This window comes from Xenopus tropicalis, chromosome 6 (assembly GCF_000004195.4).
Source record: "Xenopus tropicalis strain Nigerian chromosome 6, UCB_Xtro_10.0, whole genome shotgun sequence".
Classification (NCBI taxonomy): Eukaryota; Metazoa; Chordata; class Amphibia; order Anura; family Pipidae; genus Xenopus; species Xenopus tropicalis.
In genome coordinates this window covers 43,307,738-43,330,362 of record NC_030682.2, presented here as the reverse complement: position 1 = coordinate 43,330,362, position 22,625 = coordinate 43,307,738, and the positions used below count along the sequence as shown (strand labels likewise).

Genomic DNA, 22,625 nt, shown 5'->3' with positions numbered 1-22,625 from the left:
ATTCAAAAAAACATTTTAATATTTTTTGAATCCAGTCCAATAGCTTGTGTTTACCAAACTGATGTCTCTAGCTATTCATAAAAAGCCATATGCCACTTATAAAGCCATTTGGGGCTTCTATGATTTTCTGTCTGACACAGTTAACTAATCACTGAAAAGAAGCTTTGGATACATGATTTCTGATGTTCCCTATGTTCACAAATTTCTGCTGGAAAATTGTCACAGAAAGTAAAATGTGACATTTCAGCTTATTCAAGCACTATGAGAAAATTCACTGCAATCCAATCTCCTGAGCTTTCACTTCCATTCACTGTCTTGACTTGCTGATAATAAGCAATCAAACAAAAGCATTATGCCAGTGATTGAAAAACCTGTCTTATTCCAAGTGACTTGTACCTCATGTTATCAAAAGTAAGGTAGGGTTTATTTAACTCTTTAATTTATTTAAATTCGGTTTGCTAGAGTAGGTCAGCAACAATATGGAATTTTTCTACCTTCCAGGTCCTATAAAAAATTCGACAACTTATGAATCTGTGTTAAGACATAGGGGTATGGGGAGGCTTATTTATCAACATTCTAATTTTAGTGGTTTTAAAGTTTGTGAAACCATGAATAAACTATTTTCCACTACAACCACGAATGTCTAGTCATTTATTAAAATATACAAATTGAGAAAGAATGAATGAATTAAAATGCAGAATGAAAACAAAAAGAACATGAAATCCTCTCATTTTTTCTTTTTCTATGAATTTTCATGTTCTTATAAATTAAAAAATAAAAAAAATACAAAAACCGCTTACAAATAAAATAAAGATTGTTACAGTTTGATTAGGACAGCTCCCATTGCTTTCTACAGGACCTCAACAAAGAAAGTTCCACCAGCACACCCTTACCTCCTCCAAAAATTAGTACTCGGTGCACAGCCCAATGCGTCAGGCGAAGGGGTACACCCCCAAAACGTTGCTGCTATACTTTGAATAAACACGCAGGGGCTAAGCCCCGCTTGCATCACACTCGTTGTGCCAGTAAAAATTTTGCTGGATTCTACAGGACCTCGACAGCTTTTACTGATAGTTTTGACTTTTTTCACTTAATAAATCACACATTTTTCAAGTTTTCATGTAATTAGTAAAATCCATGATTTGTAATATTATTTTAAACTGACAGCTGCAAGAAACACATTCAATCCATTGCTCATGTTGGTGTATTTTCTGATAGATAGATGCTCGTAAAATCTTCAGAAGCTGGTCAACAAAAAACCTGAACCTTCTCTAGGTTATTCTATTAAAGGAATGGACAGCTATGACACCTCAAAGGCATTTTTATGCCTAAAGCCTTCCAAATAACCCCACACACTTACTAAGCTTTTTTCTTCAGCTGGCACCTTCCAATATATAAATCATGCTAATGTATTTTAAATTATGGCATGGGGCTGAATTTGAACAAGTCCTCCAATTGTCACAACATGATCTAGCTATCACTTGCAATGTGGTTCTTTACCGACAAGGGAGAATATGTGTAACAACTCACTTGCTCAGACATCTATTAAATCTGTATTCACAAATATAAGCACATGGATGCTTCTGTTTCTGCTTTCTCACCACTCTGTAACCAACACACTGCAGTTAAGACATAGCTATGGGTCATTGAACTGGTGCAAAATAGTACCCATTATTTGAAAGGCTCAGCAAAATGAAATCAGTTACAAAGTACAGAAATATTAAAATATATCTCTGATTTATCAGTAGTTATACCATTGCATACCATTGCGGTGCACATTCCCAAAGCCAGCAGCCCTGTTATTATTGTGCTTAGATCCTTGTCTATATTTCCATATTTCTGCCACTGGTGCACACAATGCTGATTTACTCCTGATGCTTTCATTCCAACCATGTAAAAAAATGGGGTGTGTTTTCTTTTTTAATTAAACAGGTGCGGTATTTGAGATTGTGACAAGGGATATATTTATAAATGGGTTGTCTATATAATGGGTAAAATAAAAAGCCTCCCCAGCCGCTGCCAGATCATACCTGTACAAATCCAGCGCCAGAGCTGGGGTGAGGTTGCAGAATTGCAATGTGGAGGTGGAAGTGACATTTTTTTCTGGGATAATATTTACAAAGTTTTTCCTTCCACCTGTAGACGAATTTCTGTGAATTTCTTCTTTTGTATCTAATTCTGCCTATAGCAGTTATTGTATTTTCCTTTTTCAAAACCCTTCTAAATAATTCCAAGGTTTGTGCAAGCAGAAAACACAAAACTACAATAGCAAGTGCGAACCTATTGGGCTATATTTGTTTAACTTCAGGGGAGGTCAGGTAGGGCTTTCATAACATGTCTTATTTTAGTAACATAATAATAATTTATACAATTCATACAAATAATTTCCTAAAGAGCGATTTGACTTCTAAATATGTCTTATTTACTTTTTGTCCATATTATGCCCAGTCCTATTTTATTCCACAAGAACTTCACTATGTTTGCTCTCACAAAGCAAAGGTTAAACCTGAATAGAAATGCCCTTGGCCAACTGCAAAAAAAAAATACAAAGCCTAGTGCGGAAAATGCAAACGCTCTATGCATAGTCCGAAGCTCAATATCGATTAGGCAACATTCATGAGTGTATGTATTATGTAATGACAATATTGATTAGCAACTTCAATACCATACTGCAAAAGGACTTGTCATGAAATGTTTGACAGCACTTGGCGTAATGGTATAGACACATGACTGATAGGTTTAAAGATGAGCCAAAAGGCATCCTTACCTTGCAGGCGTACATGATTAAAAACAGTCATGGCTGTAGTTTTGTAAGCTCAGCAAACAAATGACCTACATTTCCTTTTTTCCCACTGCATTCTCTTACATCACATTTCTCTTGAGCTTTGAAGTGTCTCCATTAAATATTCTACAAACCCAAGTCTAAAGGTATGAGAATTAGAACATGGCTTTTAGATCCACAGAGGATACATTTTAGCCCCAAGGAAACTGTAGGGGTCATTTACAACCACAAGTGCAACGAGCAAATTGCAATTTTGAAGGAAATTGCCATGTTCTTCCCACACTATGATGTTTTTCCTAAAATTTCAGCATTGTAGTGGATACCAAGAGGAGTTGCGCCTGATGTTATTGCAGTTGATGCGTTGAATCAGCAAAATCACGAATTGGATTAAATTGTGCTGAAAAGTCTGAATCGTGTCATTTCTAGCATTTGGCACGCATGTGTATCCTATACTTTTGGTGCAACTGTGCTTTGGCAATTGACCTGGAGCTACAGCATAGCAACCTCATGTTGTTAAACTAATTGACAGAGCAAAATTATTTTGAGTTATTAGACCCTTTAAAAGAGAAATTAGCTTCATTCACTGGCAACCCACAGAGGTGTGAAATACAGTACTTACTATGCCAGGAAGCAATTGTTTTCCAGACAATGCACAGAACCAAACTGCTGACTATTATGTGTGCTTCTAACAAAACTAGTTTTTGAAATGGAAAACCATTCAATATTCATTTTAACAGGCTAAAAGAAAAAGCAATGCTACATCTTTATGTTCCTAAATAATAATGCAATTTTATGGAACATAGAAAGCCTCTGGCATTCTGCCTGCAGCATTTTGCCATAGTAAAAATGAACCCAAAATCATCCATTGATAATTAAGAAATTACAACAATGTTGCCATTACTGTCACCTAAAAACAAACACAAGAGCACAGGTGTTTTTATGTGGGGAAAAGCACAAATCTCACCATATAAATATCTCAACAGAATTCACATATATTAAGGCGCAAAGTCTGGGGCAGTATTTCAACATTTAAAAGCACTGTCTATAAGAATTGCATATCAGGGTATGAAATATCTGAAAATTGCATGCGTTGATGTGAGAAAGTGTTTAATTCTTAAGTTTTTGCCCATAACTACTGATTTCTTATTTTTTTAAACATATAAACAGATGAAGCAACAACAAAACATATACAGTGGCTTGCAAAAGTATTCGGCCCCCTTGAACTTTTCCACATTTTGTCACATTACAGCCACAAACATGAATCAATTTTATTGGAATTCCACGTGAAAGACCAATACAAAGTGGTGTACACGTGAGAAGTGGAACGGAAATCATACATGATTCCAAACATTGTTTACAAATAAATAACTGCAAAGTGGGGTGTGCGTAATTATTCAGCCCCCTTTGGTCTGAGTGCAGTCAGTTGCCCATAGACATTGCCTGATGAGTGCTAATGACTAAATAGAGTGCACCTGTGTGTAATCTAATGTCAGTACAAATACAGCTGCTCTGTGACGGCCTCAGAGGTTGTCTAAGAGAATATTGGGAGCAACAACACCATGAAGTCCAAAGAACACACCAGACAGGTCAGGGATAAAGTTATTGAGAAATTTAAAGCAGGCTTAGGCTACAAAAAGATTTCCAAAGCCTTGAACATCCCACGGAGCACTGTTCAAGCGATCATTCAGAAATGGAAGGAGTATGGCACAACTGTAAACCTACCAAGACAAGGCCGTCCACCTAAACTCACAGACCGAACAAGGAGAGCGCTGATCAGAAATGCAGCCAAGAGGCCCATGGTGACTCTGGACGAGCTGCAGAGATCTACAGCTCAGGTGGGGGAATCAGTCCATAGGACAACTATTAGTCGTGCACTGCACAAAGTTGTCCTTTATGGAAGAGTGGCAAGAAGAAAGCCATTGTTAACAGAAAACCATAAGAAGTCCCGTTTGCAGTTTGCCACAAGCCATGTGGGGGACACAGCAAACATGTGGAAGAAGGTGCTCTGATCAGATGAGACCAAAATGGAACTTTTTGGCCAAAATGCAAAACGCTATGTGTGGCGGAAAACTAACACTGCACATCACTCTGAACACACCATCCCCACTGTCAAATATGGTGGTGGCAGCATCATGCTCTGGGGGTGCTTCTCTTCAGCAGGGACAGGGAAGCTGGTCAGAGTTGATGGGAAGATGGATGGAGCCAAATACAGGGCAATCTTGGAAGAAAACCTCTTGGAGTCTGCAAAAGACTTGAGACTGGGGCAGAGGTTCACCTCAGGACAACAACCCTAAACATAAAGCCAGAGCAATAATGGAATGGTTTAAAACAAAACATATCCATGTGTTAGAATGGCCCAGTCACAGTCCAGATCTAAATCCAATCGAGAATCTGTGGCAAGATCTGAAAACTGCTGTTCACAAACGCTGTCCATCTAATCTGACTGAGCTGGAGCTGGGCAAGGATTTCAGTCTCTAGATGTGCAAAGCTGGTAGAGACATACCCTAAAAGACTGGCAGCTGTAATTGCAGCAAAAGGTGGTTCTACAAAGTATTAACTCAGGGGGCTGAATAATTACGCACACCCCACCTTGCAGTTATTTATTTGTAAAAAATGTTTGGAATCATGTATAATTTTCGTTCCACTTCTCACGTGTACACCACTTTGTGTCTTTCACGTGGAATTCCAATAAAATTGATTCATGTTTGTGGCTGTAATGTGACAAAATGTGGAAAAGTTCAAGGGGGCCGAATACTTTTGCAAGCCACTGTATATTATAAGACATGCAGACAGGGGGGAAAAGCCAAAAATTAGCAGAAATTTCCTGTTTTAATCTTAAAAAGTCTGGGCACATTGAACAATGACTGGCCCATGCAATGGGCCAAAAAGCAAAATTGCCCAAAGCAATAAAGCCTGGTAATGGAGCTGCTACGGGAGTGGGGCACTGGCAGGCTGAAGGCAAGTTAGGGTGAGATTTAAGCATAATGCTTATCTGTTGTATATACAACAGAAAATGCAGTTTGAAGATCAGTTAAAATTTGGAATGAAAAAATATTTGATATCTTGGCTATTTTTGAAACGTTGGCAAATTATCTAATAAGCCAGTGTTTTGCGTTATCTAGTATCTTGTTGTGAGCTAACAGGGCCCCAGACCAAACATCTCCAAGGGGGTAGGAATTGAAAGACTGAGACCCACTGTTCTAAAGATAAACATGAAATCTAACTTGAAATCTAGGGAGCACCGTATACCACTGTATAGCACTATAACCTGCACTGAAAAGCTGTAAGTCTAAGTGGCTAAATACTTTGTAATGCTTACAGATTTATGTTAGCTTTGCTGAGAAATTTCACTATATTCTGCAACACTTAGCTACTCATTTCTCCTTGTTTTGTACAAGGAATCCATGTGGGCATTTGAAAAAGTAAAGAGCAATCAGTCCTGTGTGGTAGCTGCCAATAAATGAAAAACATAGTACCTGTGCTGAATAAGAAGTCATAAGCAAACAAACAATGCTCGGCAAGCGCATACTAATACAGCCAAGCAATGCAGTGCCAGCTAATCTAGCTCAACAGGGACTGAATGAACAAACATTAACACCGGATTCTGGTACTACAGGTTCTTTAGGGTAGATGAGTAACCTTTGAGTTGATAGGGCACAAACAATAAAGTTTTATTGCAATTTCATTTATTTAAAGGTAACATGCTCCATTCTTTTGCATTTAAAGGAGAAGGAAAGGTAAAAACTAAGTAAGCTTTTTCAGAAAGGTCTATGTAAATCCAGCCATTAGCATGCACTCTAATAGATTTAACTTCAAACAATTATGTGTAAGGGCCTTACGGACCTTTGGGTCAAAAGATAGACACCAGGTTTCCCAAACCCGTCTTACACACATACATGTTCCTTATCAACTTTATGCATGTGCCAATGTGCCCACTCAGTCTGCTCTTACACGGACACAAGGAAACGTGGTGCTGGATTTATTAGCAGCCAAAATGCTAATGCTATTGCTGACACAATGCCCCAAAAGTAACTACCCATGCCTACCCATGGCTACCAAGCCAGCACACCCTTACTCACTCTATGAGGTAATTGATCAGCTAACCCTGGAATTTCTGAAGAGGTTCTGTAGTGATGGATGAAACAGGACTGTGAGAGTCATAGCTCACTCCAACAGCCAGCTACTTCAGAATGTGCAGAAGGGCCAAAACAAGGTGTAGTAAGGTAGAAAAGATATGTGCCTAGGGACCCCTCCCTTAGCGTTGCAGCCTAGACACAAGCCTCTTCTGACTACCCTAGTTCAGCTCTCAAATATGTATGACACTCCAAAATGTTTATCCCCTAGTTTAGGCCCTGTGAACAAATGTGGTAAGAAAAATGTGTGCGACTTGCATGCAATTTGCCAATGTAGGCTCTAATTTACCATATATACTCGAGTATAAGCCGATCTGAATATAAGCTGAGGTACCTAATTTTACCTAAGAAAACTGGAAAAGCTTATTGACTCGAGTATAAGTCTAGGGTGGGAAATGCAGCCGCATATATTTTGAAACTACAATCAGCACCCAAGAATGCAACCAATTTTATGTGATGCATGGATCCTGCTTACTACATACAACACAAGCATCCACTGCAAAGAAACAAGGACACGTATATCTGTTTTAGTACAAGGATAAGGACCTGGTTTGGAGCACAGCCTACCAAAGCTCATATCAAATGTAAAAAAACAGACAGGAAAAGCCAAGATGAAGGACAAGAGGGCGGCTGAAGGCCAAGAGTGAAGGATGGTATCAGATTTCTGTCAATCTATAGAATAACTTGGCTGGGCCTGGAACAGTATGGAGAACAGAAAAGCTTCCACCAAAGTGGACAACTTATTTTACATAAATGACTGATTGGGTATCCGTCTCTGCACAGGTTACCCACGGACTACCAACAGCACCAAAAGAGCAAGCAATAATTTCATTAAGGAAGAATGCCAATACTTACTTGCATTCACCATGAAGCAATATGGATTCGAAGATGGAACGAGCTTGTTGTGCACCCCCCCTGTGGACGGGCGTGCGTGCGTTTCCCCTGCGGCTCCCCCCGCCCCCAGCGACTTCCTCCAGTTCCCCTGCGGCTCCCTCCAGCTCCCCTCCCTGCGGCTCCCTCCCCCCCCGCGACTTCCTCTGGTTCCCCTGCGGCTCCCTCCAGCTTCCCCCCCCTGTGGATACCCTCCCCCAGCGACTTCCTCCGGTTCCCCTGCGGCTCCCTCCAGCCCCCCCCCCACGACTTCCTCAGGTTCCCCTGCGGCTCCCTGCAGCTCCCCCCCCCCCGCGACTTCCTCAGGTTCCCCTGCGGCTCCCTCCAGCTCCCCCCCCCCCCCGCGACTTCCTCAGGTACACCTGCGGCTCCCTCCAGCTCCCCCCCCCGCGACTTCCTAAGGTTCCCCTGCGGCTCCCTCCAGCTTGCCCCCCCCCCCTGCGGCTCACTCCGGCTTCCCCCCCCCAGCGACTTCCTCCGGTTCCCGGAGTTTGTTGTGCGAGTCGCAGGGGAACTGGAGTAAGTCACTGGGGGCGGTGCACACAACAAACTCGTTCCATCTTCGAATCCTTATACTCAAGTATAAGCCAAGGGTTAGTTTTTCAGCACATTTTTGGTGCTGAAAAACTCGGCTTATACTCGAGTATATATGGTACTCAATTTTGGTGCATTGTATACATGTTGCATCTGGTGCAACTTGCTACTACTGGAATTTTTGGGACATGCAGAATTGTGTGTAAAAAACCTGGCAACTTCATTCATAAATAATTTCTGCTGTTGGTGAGATATGAGATTGGGAATCTGTCGCTGAATATACTGTACAGAAATGAAAAAGGCAATATTTATTGCCAAAGTGATTGTTTGAGAGGATACTATATAGTACTGGGTGTGCAGTGATCAGTAGCTCTGCAAATAGGAAATCTATCTAGATACAAATAAATCAATTAATATTTGCATACTGCCCAGTAGAACACATAAAAGTTCACCAAACAACAAATGCAGCTTAAAATGCTTGTACCTACATAAGTTTTGGGTATATACACACAGATAATGTATCTAAGGTTCAGTACAATCTGGCGCATTCTCCAGGTGTGGTATCCTCTAGGGCAGTGCTGTCAAACTGGCGGCCCACGACCCCCCTCTGTGTGGTCCCCCACCTGTCTGGCTGCTTTGATGGCTTACTCTTGTGTAAACTTTAAATGGTATCAGTACTGAGATTAACTGGCCACCTGCATGGTTCGCACCTCAGATTCAGGCTGTAATCAGGCTGTATTGTTTAAATATGTAATCCCCAGTGTTGTTCACACCTTTTAATCTCTGCATTGTTCACCCCCTGCAGTGTTCACACCTCAGGCTCAGGCTGTAATCACCCATATTGTTCCCCTGTTCACACCTCAGGAACAGTAGAAACCCACAAATAATCCCTGCACACTACAAAAAGAACATATACTGAGGTGGTACTGCAATTAAAAAGTTTTTTAATATATAGTTATTGTGCAGACTGTAGGAGCAATGCCAGCATTGTGTCACTGTAGGCTGCCTGTGTGTGCCATACACACAGGCAGCATAGGGCAAGCAGAGAATGGCACACACAGGCAGGGTAGGGAAGGCAGAGTATGGCACACACAGGCAGGGTAGGGAAGGCAGAGTATGGCACACACAGGCCAAGTATGGCACAAACCAGCCAAGAATGGCAAACACAGTGAAAGTATGGCACATTCAGGCAGGGTAAGGAAGGCAGAGTATGGCACACACAGGCAGGGTAGGGCAGGCAGAGTATGGCACACACAGGCCAAGTATGGCACACAGGCAGGGTAGGGAAGGCAGAGTATGGCACACACAGGCAGGGTAGGGAAGGCAGAGTATGGCACACGCAGGCAGAGTATGGCAAGTTTTTGCTGTACTACAACCATTAATATGGGTATGGTCATGTGATAACATGGGTGTGGTTTCAAGTGGGTGCGGTTTCAAAAAGGGGAGTAGTCAAAACTGGCTTCCATTATCGGCCCTCCACCACGTAGGTCGGAAAAATTCCGGCCCTCGGTACCACAGAAGTTGGACAGCACTGCTCTAGGGAACTGTGTAGCATACAAAGCCTCTAGATAATTGTCAGACTGATTCTGATTACAAAAGCAAGAGTAGTGTGCAAAGTGCAATTTCAAAATTTGTCATGTTTTTACCCACAATGCTGAGTTTTTCAAATTCCAGTGTGGGGCCATGAGGAGAAGTTGCATCTGATGTACTTTCACCTGATGTATTTGCACCGTTGTATCAAAATGGGTGCTCATTCCGAACGACGTTATTTCTAGTGCTCATTGTCAAAATTAAATCTGCATGTTATTCTTTAGATGCAAGTCAGTATAGCCCGAATGGGAACCTTGAAATTACCAATACAGATTTTCTATCCAATTATCTGAATTTAAGAAAAAGTCAGCGCAATATTAGGTCACCTTCTACATACAGATATAAACAGACAGGCAATGTATTACAGGCCAACAAATTCCAGATGGTATAATTAATTCATAGCTCAATGCTTTGAGAGATTTCAATTATAAATAGAAGATACTGAGAGAAACTTTCATTTTCTTTACTTCTATGAAAGTTAATTGGGAAAAAAGTGAAAAAACTTGAAACCAATTAAGAGACATGTTTTATAATAAAGCACATACTATAAGGCTAATATCAGACCAGGCGTATGGTGTATTTTCGGCAAGCTGAAAAACACTTACCAAAGAGAAAGTCTAGCATTTTTATGCATATTTTGGCTACATGTGCATGCACCCGAGCATATTCCTTTCATTCGGGTGTAGGCACAGGTAGGAGGCGTATTTCTTGGTTTGACATTAGCCTAAAGGAAATAAAGATACAGGCAACTTGAGAACCTTCTATTTTATCCTCTGTTATGTATGGGATCCAGAATGTCATTATTACAGAATTCCAGCAGAAACACAAAATATAATATAATTACCCTTTTTTATGGGAGGTATCAAGAGTTGTTCATGTAATTTTCCAAAGGCCCCCCATACAGAATGCAGCTTCTATTTATAATCTAATTAGCCAAGTATAAAGGTCATTCTTTCCTTCTGGATCTTTCTGCTGTCCCTGACGTAGTTATTCACTATACATCTTCGTTGCTGGCATTCATTAAGCACAGCATATCCCCATTAATCATATCATTTAGGGGACATTGGCAAAACAATATAAAAAACTGCAATTTAAAGAAAAGTAAAAGTGTTTTCAAAAAGTAAGTCTCAAACACTTTTATTTATCTTCCATTAATTTTGTCAGACACGTAAGTCATGATAAACTCAACATATTCCCTATCTTGAAGGCTACTGATGGAATACCAAATCAAAACTCATAAATCTAACCATACACAGTACAGGTATGGGATCCCGTATCTGGAAACCTGTTATCCAGAAAGTTCAAAATTACGAAAAGGCCATCTCCCATAGACACCATTATAAGCAAATAATTCTAATTTTGAAAAATTATTTCCTTTTTCTCTCTAATAATAAAACAGTACCAGATTTCCAACCTGGGCTCCTGCAATAATTAAAGGGGTTGTTTACATTTTTTACAAGTTTAAATTAACGTTTAGTATGACATAGAGAATAATATTCTGAAACAATTTCTATTTGGTTTTAATTTTTTGTGGTTTTTCAGTTATTTAGCTTTTTGTTTGGAAGCTCACCAGTTTCAGCAGCTATCTAGTTGCAATGGGTCTTGTTTACCTTTAGGACAGGGGTACACGGCGAGATTAGTCGTGCCGAGCCAAATCTCTGTTGTCGCAGACAACTAATCTCCCGCAATGCCATTCCACTGGCTAGATTGTAAATCGCTGGTGGGATGGCATATGCGCCGCTATGATTTGCTGAAGTCGTTGAAGTTGCCTTGAGAGGAAACTTCAGGCGATTAAGGCAAATCACGGTGATTTGACAGACTGGAATATGAAAAGGAGAGGGACTAAATGGAAAAGGAATGAAAAGTAACAATAATAATAAAACTGTAAGCTCACAGAGTTTTTGCTGAAAAGATGTAGAAGAGAAAGGCAAAGTTAAAAAAAACTATAAAAAATAAATAAATAATGAAGATCAGTTGCAAAGTTGTTAGGAATAGAGTATGCTATAACATACTAAAAGGTAACTTAAAGATGAACCACCCCTTTAATAGTAAATAAACAGTAGTATAGAGGACTGCAAGTTATTTATCTTTTTATCCAAGGCCCCTTTAGCTATAGACCCCCTACAATAATGTTTTTTTGCAGCGCAAAAAGGGTCCAGACAAGCACCAAATTATAATTTGCAGCTCCATGTTTGTTAAAGGAAAAGTAACACTAAAAATTTTTAAGTAAAAAATCTATTCTACCCTTCCCCAATAATTGCCCTGTCCTGCACACCATTTATTATTTTGAATGCTTTATTAGAAAATACCTGCTAAAACTTGGCTTCCGGTCATTTGAATTAGGTTGATACGGTGATGCAGGGCAGAATCCACTATGCGGCGATAGATTGATCGATCCTAGCCCGACTCCTTCCTATACAGAAGGAAGGCTAGGATCGATCAATCGATCGTTGCATAGTGGATTCTGCCCTGCATCGCCATATCGCCCTATTTCAAATGAGCTCCATCATAGACTCCATCATAATCAAATAATTCAAAATTTTACAAATTATTTCCCTTTTCTCTGTAATAATAAAATAGTACCTTGTACTTGATCCCAACTAAAATATAATTGATCCTTATTGGTGGTAAAACAATCCTATTGGGTTTGTTTCATATTTAAAAGATTTTTTTTTAATGGTAAGTTTTTATTGATTTTACAACATCACAAAACAATAAAATACAAAACAGTATTTGGTATATTAACCTTGGATTGGTGTCAAGATAAGTTTGGGTCAATACAATTAATGATACTATTGCTAGGCATTGTAGTTGTCACTTTATAGGTGACTGTGTTTAGTTCTGTCAGGTTGGTCACAGTCAATATAAGGGGGTGAGCTATGTGTCCAAGTTGTCTTGGTTGCACCTGTTTCCCCAGATCTTATCAAACTTGTTGTATGCACCCCTTGTTTTGTAGTTTAATTTAATGAGAGGAAGAGCTCCATCCACTAGCCGTCTCCAGAATTTTAGGGAGGGAAGGGTATCTCCCATCCAGTGATAATTACTGTTTTTTTGGCGTAGAACATGAGCGTACGTAGCCTAACTCTGGCTTTAAAGATTTTTTAGCAGACTTAAGGTATGAAGATCCAAATTATGCAAGATTCCTTATCCGGAAAACCCCAGGTCCCGAACATTCTGGATAATAGGTCCCATATCTGTGCTTGGCTTCAACTAAAATATAATTAATCCTTACTGGAGGCATACAATCCTACTGGGTTTATTAATGTTTATGGAAAGCTCCCTTATCTAGAAAACCCTGGGCCCAAGCATTCTGGATAACAAGTACCATATCACTGGGGTCTTGGTTGGAGGACACTATATTTACAACTTTTAAAATCATTCAATACGTAATTAATGTATACTGGACAGTTGCTTAGATTTATATTTTTTTTAAATTAAGCAAAAAGAAATGTTTGGGTTTACAGCTCCTTTCCCAAATAAGCATCTTTATAATAAAAATATTTTAACACAGCTCCGTGGTACAGGTCCATAGGGAAGAATGGGGTCTGTTACCTAATGCATTTCCATTTGATGGAACAAATTAAAAAGTCACCTAAGAGGAACCCATATGAAACACGCTCACACTACCTAGTGCACAAAATCTGTTATCATTATATGCTTTAAGTATTTGGAACTAAAAGACTTTAATCACGGTGTAAGGAATGGTGCTGGGCCCCCAGGGCCTGGCATGCAATGAAAATCACCTGCTATCCCCTCCTGCACAGGTAGAGGGCACACAAATTTTCACATTTTCCCCAGTGTAAAGTGGCTATAGAGGAAGCTGACCCCATAGTCCAGGCCCCTCCCTGTCCCCTGGGCCCTCCCGTGACCACAGGGTCTACAGTTAAGGTGCCCATACACTATAAGATCGCCAAGCGAGCGGATCTTCACCCGATATCCCCACCTACAGGTGGGCGATATCGGGTAGCAAGTAACTTGAAAAAAAAATAATCCGATCATTTGGCCCTGGGGCCAAACGATCGGATTACATTTGTGGTTATGGGGCAGTCGGTTCGGGGACCACATCAACGAGCCGATGCGGTCCCCGATCCAACCGGATTTTCTAACCTGGCCGATCGAGATCTGGCCAATTTCAGGCCAGATATCGGTCGACCAGGCCGCTCTGCTCTTCCCATACACGGGCCGATTAGCTGCCGAATCGGTCCAAGGGACCGATATCGGCAGCTATAGTCGGCCCGTGTATGGGGACCTTTACACTACTCTGGGAATGGCATAAATAGTGATTAGACAAATGGAGCACAAGCACTGAATGGCAAATGCAAGGGTGAAGCTCTGCCATGGATTTCACACCAGTCTATTACTGCCACAACAGGTGCAGGCATTAAAATTCTGATATCATTCAGAAACAGTAATTACATAGGAGAAAAAATACTGTCATTACTTCATATTAAAATCGTTAAGTAAGCATATATTTATGCTCTATGTAAGGCTGTGAATAAATATTACAGTGAAAACATGTACTTTCCATAAATGAATAATTCACCAAATTATTAAATAAGTCGAGCTGAAAATACTTGGGGTACTCAGATAACATCTGACTCAGTTCTGGCACTTAAAATGCAGTGATAACCACTGGAAACTGAAGAAGTTAATATTCTCCTATTTGTGTCTGTAAGCTATCCACCCACTTAGACTGTAAGCTCTATGGGGCAGTGACTTCCTTCCACTTGTCGCTAACATTTAGCACTTAAAGGGGAACTCCACCCAAACACAACTTAAACTTTTTGAAGAAAACATAATTTCAAGTAACTTTGCAACTTTGTAACATCAGTTACAAAATATGCAGGCTTTTTATGATTTTTAATGTGATAATATGGTTTGGAACCGTTACTTAAGCCTGGCCCCCTGTTCTGCTGCTGATCTGGCTGACTACTTTGAGACTCAAAAAAAAAAAAAAAATGTCATCTGTCATCTGCCTGCCTTCAGCCTGCATCCTCCCAATCCCACAATTCCCTGCACACGTGATGTCAATAAGGAAAGAAACATCGCAGTACAGTGCATTGTGGGTTATGTAGTTCCTGCATACTATCTATAAGCTGTGTTGTAACATCAATGTTTTAGTCCCTCCTTCTTTGCAAATATTTCAAATAATGCAGAAAGTTTTGCAGCTGGATTTTAGCATATAAAAATAATATTCATTCATACTTTTAGAAGTAACAGATTACAGTAATAGGTATATTAAGGGTTTTTGTGTTGTGTGGGGCCCTTTAACAAATTTTGGTTTGGAAGCCGGAGTTCACCTTCGTGAATGTAACAGTTTTTTTTATCTATTGTATTGACACCTAATTGTTCGATTATATTGGGTCTAAGGTCACATGCTGATCGAGAGATTTACCTTGGTTCTCTAGCACTAATTAGAATGCATTGGTATAGGTGTACATTCATTACCCAGTGTGCCCTATTGGAATATTAAGAGCTCTTACACATGGACATTTTTGCGTTTGTTTGACATGCATTTTAGGTCTGAGTGCACCTAAAAGCAACAGCTAGTTGATTCCATTATATCTTGTCTTTTTGTACTTATGTGCATTTAGCATTGTGTTTTATTCCAGTCAAATTTCATTATGTATTTTAAACACAACTTGCTGCATTTTTCAGAAAAGAAGAAATTAGTGGGTTGAGTAACTCACTCAACCCACTAATTCGTTGCGGTCAGGGTCGGACTGGGCTGAGGCATTGGGGGGAACCTGGGGAGGTGCGGTGCCCCTTGGGCGGTAGCCCCGGTGGGCCCTGCACCCCCCAGTCCAACCCTGGTTGCAGTTTAAAAAAAAAGCATATAAATGCACAAAAAATGCCCAAGTGTTAGAGACCTAGAAATATAAAGCAAAGACAGATCAGTGATTCCCAATTGGGGGCTACAGACCTCTTGTGTACTGTGATACTACAGGACATTCACTTGTAAAAGAAATAGAAGTCAAATTTTCCATAGCACCTATTATTGAACTGTATTTTTTAACATGTCCTTCCCTCCCACGCTTCTGTAAAAATAAAACACACACACTATATATATATACATATATGTATGCTAGTATGCTTGTGGTGGTCTGCTGACCACAAACAGGAAACATTATAAAACAGACTACGAAACTGACACACAAAAGCATATGCATAAGTGAGCTGTACCATACATCAGGGTTAATAGAAATAATCATATACAATGGATGAAACAGCATAGTTGAATACTTCCATCTTCAGCACAACAGAGACTACACAGGAGATTCTGTAGGATCTTGTTGGATGGACAGATCACTGCATACAAATTATATTTAGTTGCATGGGTCAAAAAATAATGGGAGGATAGAAAAATCTGATGTGTAAACAACATGAAAGATTTGCCACTGAACACATTAGGTTTGTCACACACAAGAATGCTACATGCTGCATCTGCATCCTACAAGATAAAAGCTGATGGTGTCTGAAAGGTTTTTTCTCATTGAAATACACTGACTGCCATTGGACGTAAATGCAAAACAAAACACACTTTATCTGATCCGACTTAAGGTGGCCATACACGATAAGATATGCTCATTTGGCGAGGTTGACTAATGAGCGGATCTTCTTACGATATGCCCACCTAAAGTGGCCAATATTGGGCTAATCTGATCGTATGACCAGGGGCGATTCTGGACATATCGCCGCCTGAGGCGGCTCCTGGATGCCGCCCCCCCCCCCCCCCCGCTCCCCAGCGCTTACCTTCTGAGCGCAGGAGTGGGTCCGGGGGCGGTGAGTTCGCTAGTGCGGAGAGCGCAATTGCCGAATTTCCAGCTTTTTGCCGCCCCTGGTAAGTGGGGCGCTTCTGCCGCCTGAGGCGAGTTTCTCAACTCGCCTAATGGCAGAAGAGCCCCTGCGTATGACCCTAGGGCCAAATGATCAAATTAAAACGGTTGCTATATGGACTGTCAGACTGAGATCTGCATCAATGAGCAGACGTGCTCCCCGCTCCGAAGGAAAAATCAAACCTGTCCAATCGAGTCTGAATCTGAAATTTGCCAGTGTATGGTCACCTTTACGTTAAACCAGGGGAATACGATTTTGTAGGATCTTATGGGTCATATAAAGTCTGACCCACAAAATCTGTTCAAAATCTCCCATGTAGTTAAGCCCTAAAGCAACAGGTGTACAAGTTGATCTCCTATACTGTATCCTCAGTCCATTGTACAGGCATGCAAGGTGATCTGCCAAGTGTGTATACTTGCCATCCACCGTCCCATAAAGTATGACACATTTGTTTACTTCCCAACATGATTATCACATCTAATATTTCCTCCAAAACAACTGCCTGGGCTGCAAGTTCAACACATTTTGCGACCAATGCAGCAGAACTTTTTTGAACACAAGACACGCAACAATAAATGCAGAGGAACATTTGGAAATTCTTTACAAAATGATGGACAAGTGCAGCAAAATAATGACATGAATGAGCTGAGCAAACATTTCCTAGCATAATGATCATGAAAAAGGCCACACAAAGCATTGCAAAAAGGACAAAATCAGATATGTGGTGCTTATATTTGATTTCGTCCTTTTTGCAATGCTTTGTGTGGCCTTTTTCATGATCATATAATAGGAAACGTTTCCGTTAAACTTGATTTAATCATTATCCCTTGTCACACCTCAGTAGCAGCCTATACTATAGGTGGATTCTGTATCTTGTGACTTTAATATCCCCTTTGTGCATCAATTACATTGTACCCCCTTACTCTTATGCCTCACACCTTTAGGGGACTGGTAGGGCAGAGATGTCCATCCATCCTGTCACCCTACAGCTTATGATAAATGAGGACTCCCAAGTAGTCCTGTGGTGCTGAGAGTTATAGTTTATGACCAGCTAAAGAGCCACAGGTCTGACGCACCAATGGCACTGGCACTGGGAGAGTGACAGAAGAGTAGGCAGCTGAAGCCATGTGCAGGGAAAGTGCCTAATGTCCCCTCACATGTGAGCGCTCCCTAGAGCCAGCAGCAGCCTCCTGTAGGAAAATGAAGGCACTTGTCACAGAACGGAGCAGAGACAGCAATCATTTCCCCGGAGACAGAAGCTGTCAGGAACCGCGCACTAATCCCGCTCTCACCTGAGGACACAGAGGAGCCGGACAGGCTGGAGTTGCTGGAAGCAGCCATCCCAGTGCTGGACAGCAGAAGTGTAGAGGAGCGTCGTTAGCCCATGGCAGTAAGCCGCCGCCGCTGCTAGCCAGCCACCCACTACTTTCCCAGCACTTCCTGCTCGCTCACATGACGTTGGCGCTGCTGCTGCTTCTTGTGCTCCGCCGCTGGGCAGGTGTCACGGTGCCAGTGGGCGCTGCTCCCTGCTGGGACACACACTACAAGGCTCCTGTCCCTTCCTGCATGGCAGCCTGTGGCACAGCAGCACTGACAGCTCCGGAGAGGGCCGCCCCCTCCCAGCTTAGCGATCTCTCAGGCTGCACCCACTTAGCGGGAGATGGTTCTGGTGCGGTAGCCTGCTGAGAGGTGGGGCCCGTCCCCTGCTTAAACGCATCTTCTACCTGTGGCTCCATTGCTGCCCCCAGGACTGGAGGCTCAAGTTACAACTGAGGGGCCCTGGGTGCCTCATGTTTGACAGCTCTCATTATCATCCTTGAGCAGAACAGCAGCTCAGTCACATCTGGGAGACTGGCACCTTTCTGGGGCAAAGTTACCCTCAGAGACCATAAACAGAATGGGCTGTGTCCTCCCCTGTACAATAGCAAGCACTGGGGGTACCCAGAGACATGATGTAAAGGGGATCCATGGGCGTCCACAGAAAATTTTCTGGGTTGTGAAGTAAAAACAACCTGTTTTTATGGGCTAAGGCGTCCGTTTGCTAAAATTGCAAATATTCATGTTATCGAATAGTTTTGCTTTATGGCGTTTATTTTTATTGACACATTTATGACCAGATATGCATCTTCAAAACTGATAAACTTTATTAAGTGATTGTGAAGATACCATCAACAACATAATAAACACATTTTACCCAATCATAGTAACATAGTAAGTTGGGTTGAAAAAAGACATACGTCCATCACGTTCAACCATAATGCCTATATATAACCTGCCTAACTACTAGTTGATCCAGAGGAAGGCAAAAAACCCCATCTGAAGCCTCTCTAATTTGCCGCAAAGGGGAAAAAATTCCTTCCTGACTCCGAGATGGCAATCGGACCAGTCCCTGGATCAACTTGTACTAAGAGCTATCCCCCATACCCCTGTATTATCTCACTTGTACTGAGAGCTATCTCCCATAACCCTGTATTCCCTCACTTGTACTAAGAGCTATCCCCCATACCCCTGTATTCTCTCACTTGTACTGAGAGCTATCCCCCATACCCCTGTATTCTCTCACTTGTACTAAGAGCTATCTCCCATACCCCTGTATTCCCTCACTTGTACTGAGAGCTATTTTCCATAACCCTGTATTCCCTCACTTGTACTGAGAGCTATCTCCCCTACCCCTGTATTCCCTCACTTGTACTGAGAGCTATCTCCCATAACCCTGTATTCTCTCACTTGTACTGAGAGCTATCTCCCATAACCCTGTATTCCCTCACTTGCTAAGAATCCATCCAGCCCCTTCTTAAAGCTATATAATGTATCAGCCAGTACAACTGATTCGGGGAGGGAATTCCACAACTTCACAGCTCTCACAGTAAAAAATCCTTTCCGAATATTTAAATGGAACCTCCCTTCTTCTAAACGGACTGGTAAATAAAACATTAGAAATTTTATTATATGATCCCCTTATATATTTTTACATAGTTATCATGTCACCCCTTAAGCGCCTCTTCTCCAGCGTAAACAGACCCAACTTGGCCAGTCTTTCTTCATGACTGAGACTTTCCATACCCTTAACCAGCTTAGTTGCCCTTCTCTGGACCCTCTCTAACTCAATCATGTCCCGTTTGAGCACTGGAGACCAAAACCGAACAGCATATTCTAGATGGGGCCTTACCAGTGCTCTGTAAAGGGGAAGAATAACCCCCTCCTCCCGTGAATCTATACCCCTTTTAATACAGCTCAAAACCTTGTTTGCCCTTGCAGCTGCTGCCTGGCATTGCTTGCTACAGCCAAGTTTATTATCTACAAGGACTCCAAGGTCCTTCTCCATTATGGATTTGCCTAGTGCAGTCCCATTAAGGGTATAAGTGGCTTGCATACTTTTACATCCCAGGTGCATGACCTTACATCAAACATGTATTCATCATATAATCCATCCAGTCACAAGCTTTACCCCCATCAATATAATCAGATAAACAAATATAAACCAGTTTCACCAATTGTTTGCATCATATAAATGCACAGTTTAATGTAGCCAATTACAATGAAACCGAATGAAATTAATGATGGGTAGAAAATAGTGTGTTATAGGATATTTCCTGTCCCCTTGAGAATATTCTGGCAAAAAAATAGTTTACCATTACCCAGGTGGCGTTAATGTTTTGCAAATATTTCGGCGACAATTTTATCTTTAGACCATTTTGTTAGTAAACCTGGAGTTAATTAGAATGTACCATATTTGAATGCGATAACTGGTGATCACATATTTTTGCGGCAGAATAATTGCAAATTTATATTTGTTGCCATTTAGTAAACAGGTGTTAACATGCTGAGTAGTGCAGTGCAGCAGGGTGTAGTACCCTTTTAACTATGTCCATGTTCAGTTTTACCCAAGGGTGATTTTCATGGTAATAATCAGCCAAGTTTGGCTAGATTGTTTGTCTTTGAGGCTACAAGGCTGAGGGCTGAGGGCTCATACTGTATACATCTACAAGCACGCTTGGCAATTTGCAACTGCGTCAAGAGAATTGCCCACTTGCCTCCACAATAACACCAGAATTCTGGGAAAATAGGAAAGAATCCAGAAGCAATCCAGAGATTGCATGGTGGGAAAAGGTGAATATATTCAGCCAGCCCATACACATATGCACCAAGGACAAAGTTTTGGTCCCTCTGAGCCCTTTATTGAGCCTTGATAAAGGGCTAAGAGGCGAAACATTGCCCTTGGTGCACATGTATTTGGGCTGAATAAATTCACTTTTTTTCACTATGCAGTCTCTGAACTGCTACTGGATGATTTTCTATTGCAAGTATCAACCTCTATGCAAGAGAGTGGTTTTCTAGACCATTACCTGGCACTATTATAGTTGTTTAGTATCAGTGGATTGAGATTTCCATCATTGTGCACTGTGAGGAATTCTGGGAAAAAATGTTTAGTGGGAAAAAACATGGTAATTGTACTTTGCTCTCTGAGCTCAGAGACACAAATGAGCTTTTTGAACTTGTTCTCAAAGGTAATTGGCATGTAGTACTATCCCTGCCATTACCATCTTCTTTTTTGTTTTTTTAATTTTAGTTTATTGGTAACACAGTAATAATGGCTGTCACTTTTTATAGTAAACAGCAATTACAGTGAGTGCAGAGGTTTGTATTGTCAATTTATCTGGGTAAAACAGGTAAAAAAACAAATTTGTGATCCTTTTAAAGTTATTAGTAATATATGTGTTGGTGGACACTGTCAGGGCCGGGCCAAGGTATTTTGGCACCCTAGGCAAGGGCTTCAATCAGTGCCCCCCCACTTCCTGATTCCCCCCATGTACCTGTGCAAGGCTGCCAGCAGCCATTTTATTGCCCCTTGTACTGGCCATCATAAAGCCCCAATGTACCTGTGCCAGCAGCCATTATATTGCACCATGTATTTGTGCCAACAACCTTCATATTGTCCCCATGTATTTGTGCCAATGGCCATCGCCACAATGTACCTGTGCCAGTGGCCAACATATTGCCTCCCATCTGTACCTGTGCCAGCAGCAGCCAGTCCCTCATATTGCCCCCAATCTGTACTTGTGCTAGCAGCAGCCAGTCCCTCATATTGCCCCCAATCTGTACCTGTGTCAGCAGCAGCCAGTCCCTCATATTGCCACCAAGTCCCCAATCTGTACCTGTGCTACCAGCAGCCATGATATTGCCCCCAATATCTACCTGTGCCAGCAGCAGCCATCATATTGCCACAAAGTCCCCAATCTGTACCTGTGCCAGCACCAGCCAATCCCTCATATTGCCACCAAGTCCCCAATCTGTACCTGTGCCAGCACCAGCCAATCCCTCATATTGCCACCAAGTCCCCAATCTGTACCTTTGCCTGCAGCAGCCAAAAAAAATCATATTGCTCCAAAGCCCCCCCCCAGCAATATTTATATTGCCCAATTTGCCCCTAATAGGTACCTATGCCAGCAGGCAGCAGCAGCCAAAAAATCATATATTGCCCCCAAATCATCTCTACCTGTGCCAGCAGCAAGCGTCAGAACTCCCAGGTTTCTCCTGCTCAGACTTTCTTTTCACACTTCGCAGCGCGCCAGCTTTCTCTGTCTCCGCTGTTTGAATGACGGCGTATCTGCACGCTACCCCCTACTGCGCATGCGTCACAGCACCAGCGTGATAAGAGGAGAGCGTGTCAGTTTATTAAGGTGCGCGCCGGCAAAGAGAGGGGTGGGGGAGCGCTCCTAGGTCCCAACTACAGCACAAGTTAAGTTGCACAACACACACGCCAGAGGGGGTTGGGGAGGGAGAGATTTTTGAAGGCCAAGGGAACTAGTTTTAAAAAAGAAAAAAATAAATGAAAAAAAAATTATTTTCCTTTTAAA

General features: G+C 41.6%; 1 protein-coding gene across 1 annotated transcript in view; it reads right to left on the bottom strand.

The window, feature by feature from the left end:
• Positions 1-18,342, bottom strand: part of chn2 (chimerin 2) — a 154,646-nt gene extending 136,304 nt beyond the window's left edge. The window contains exon 1 of the mRNA XM_002933382.5: positions 18,060-18,342. Coding sequence (XP_002933428.2) covers positions 18,060-18,108 — 49 coding nt within the window. The 5' untranslated portion in view covers positions 18,109-18,342. The remainder of the gene's footprint in view (positions 1-18,059) is intronic.
• Between the last annotated feature and the right edge of the window lie 4,283 nt (positions 18,343-22,625).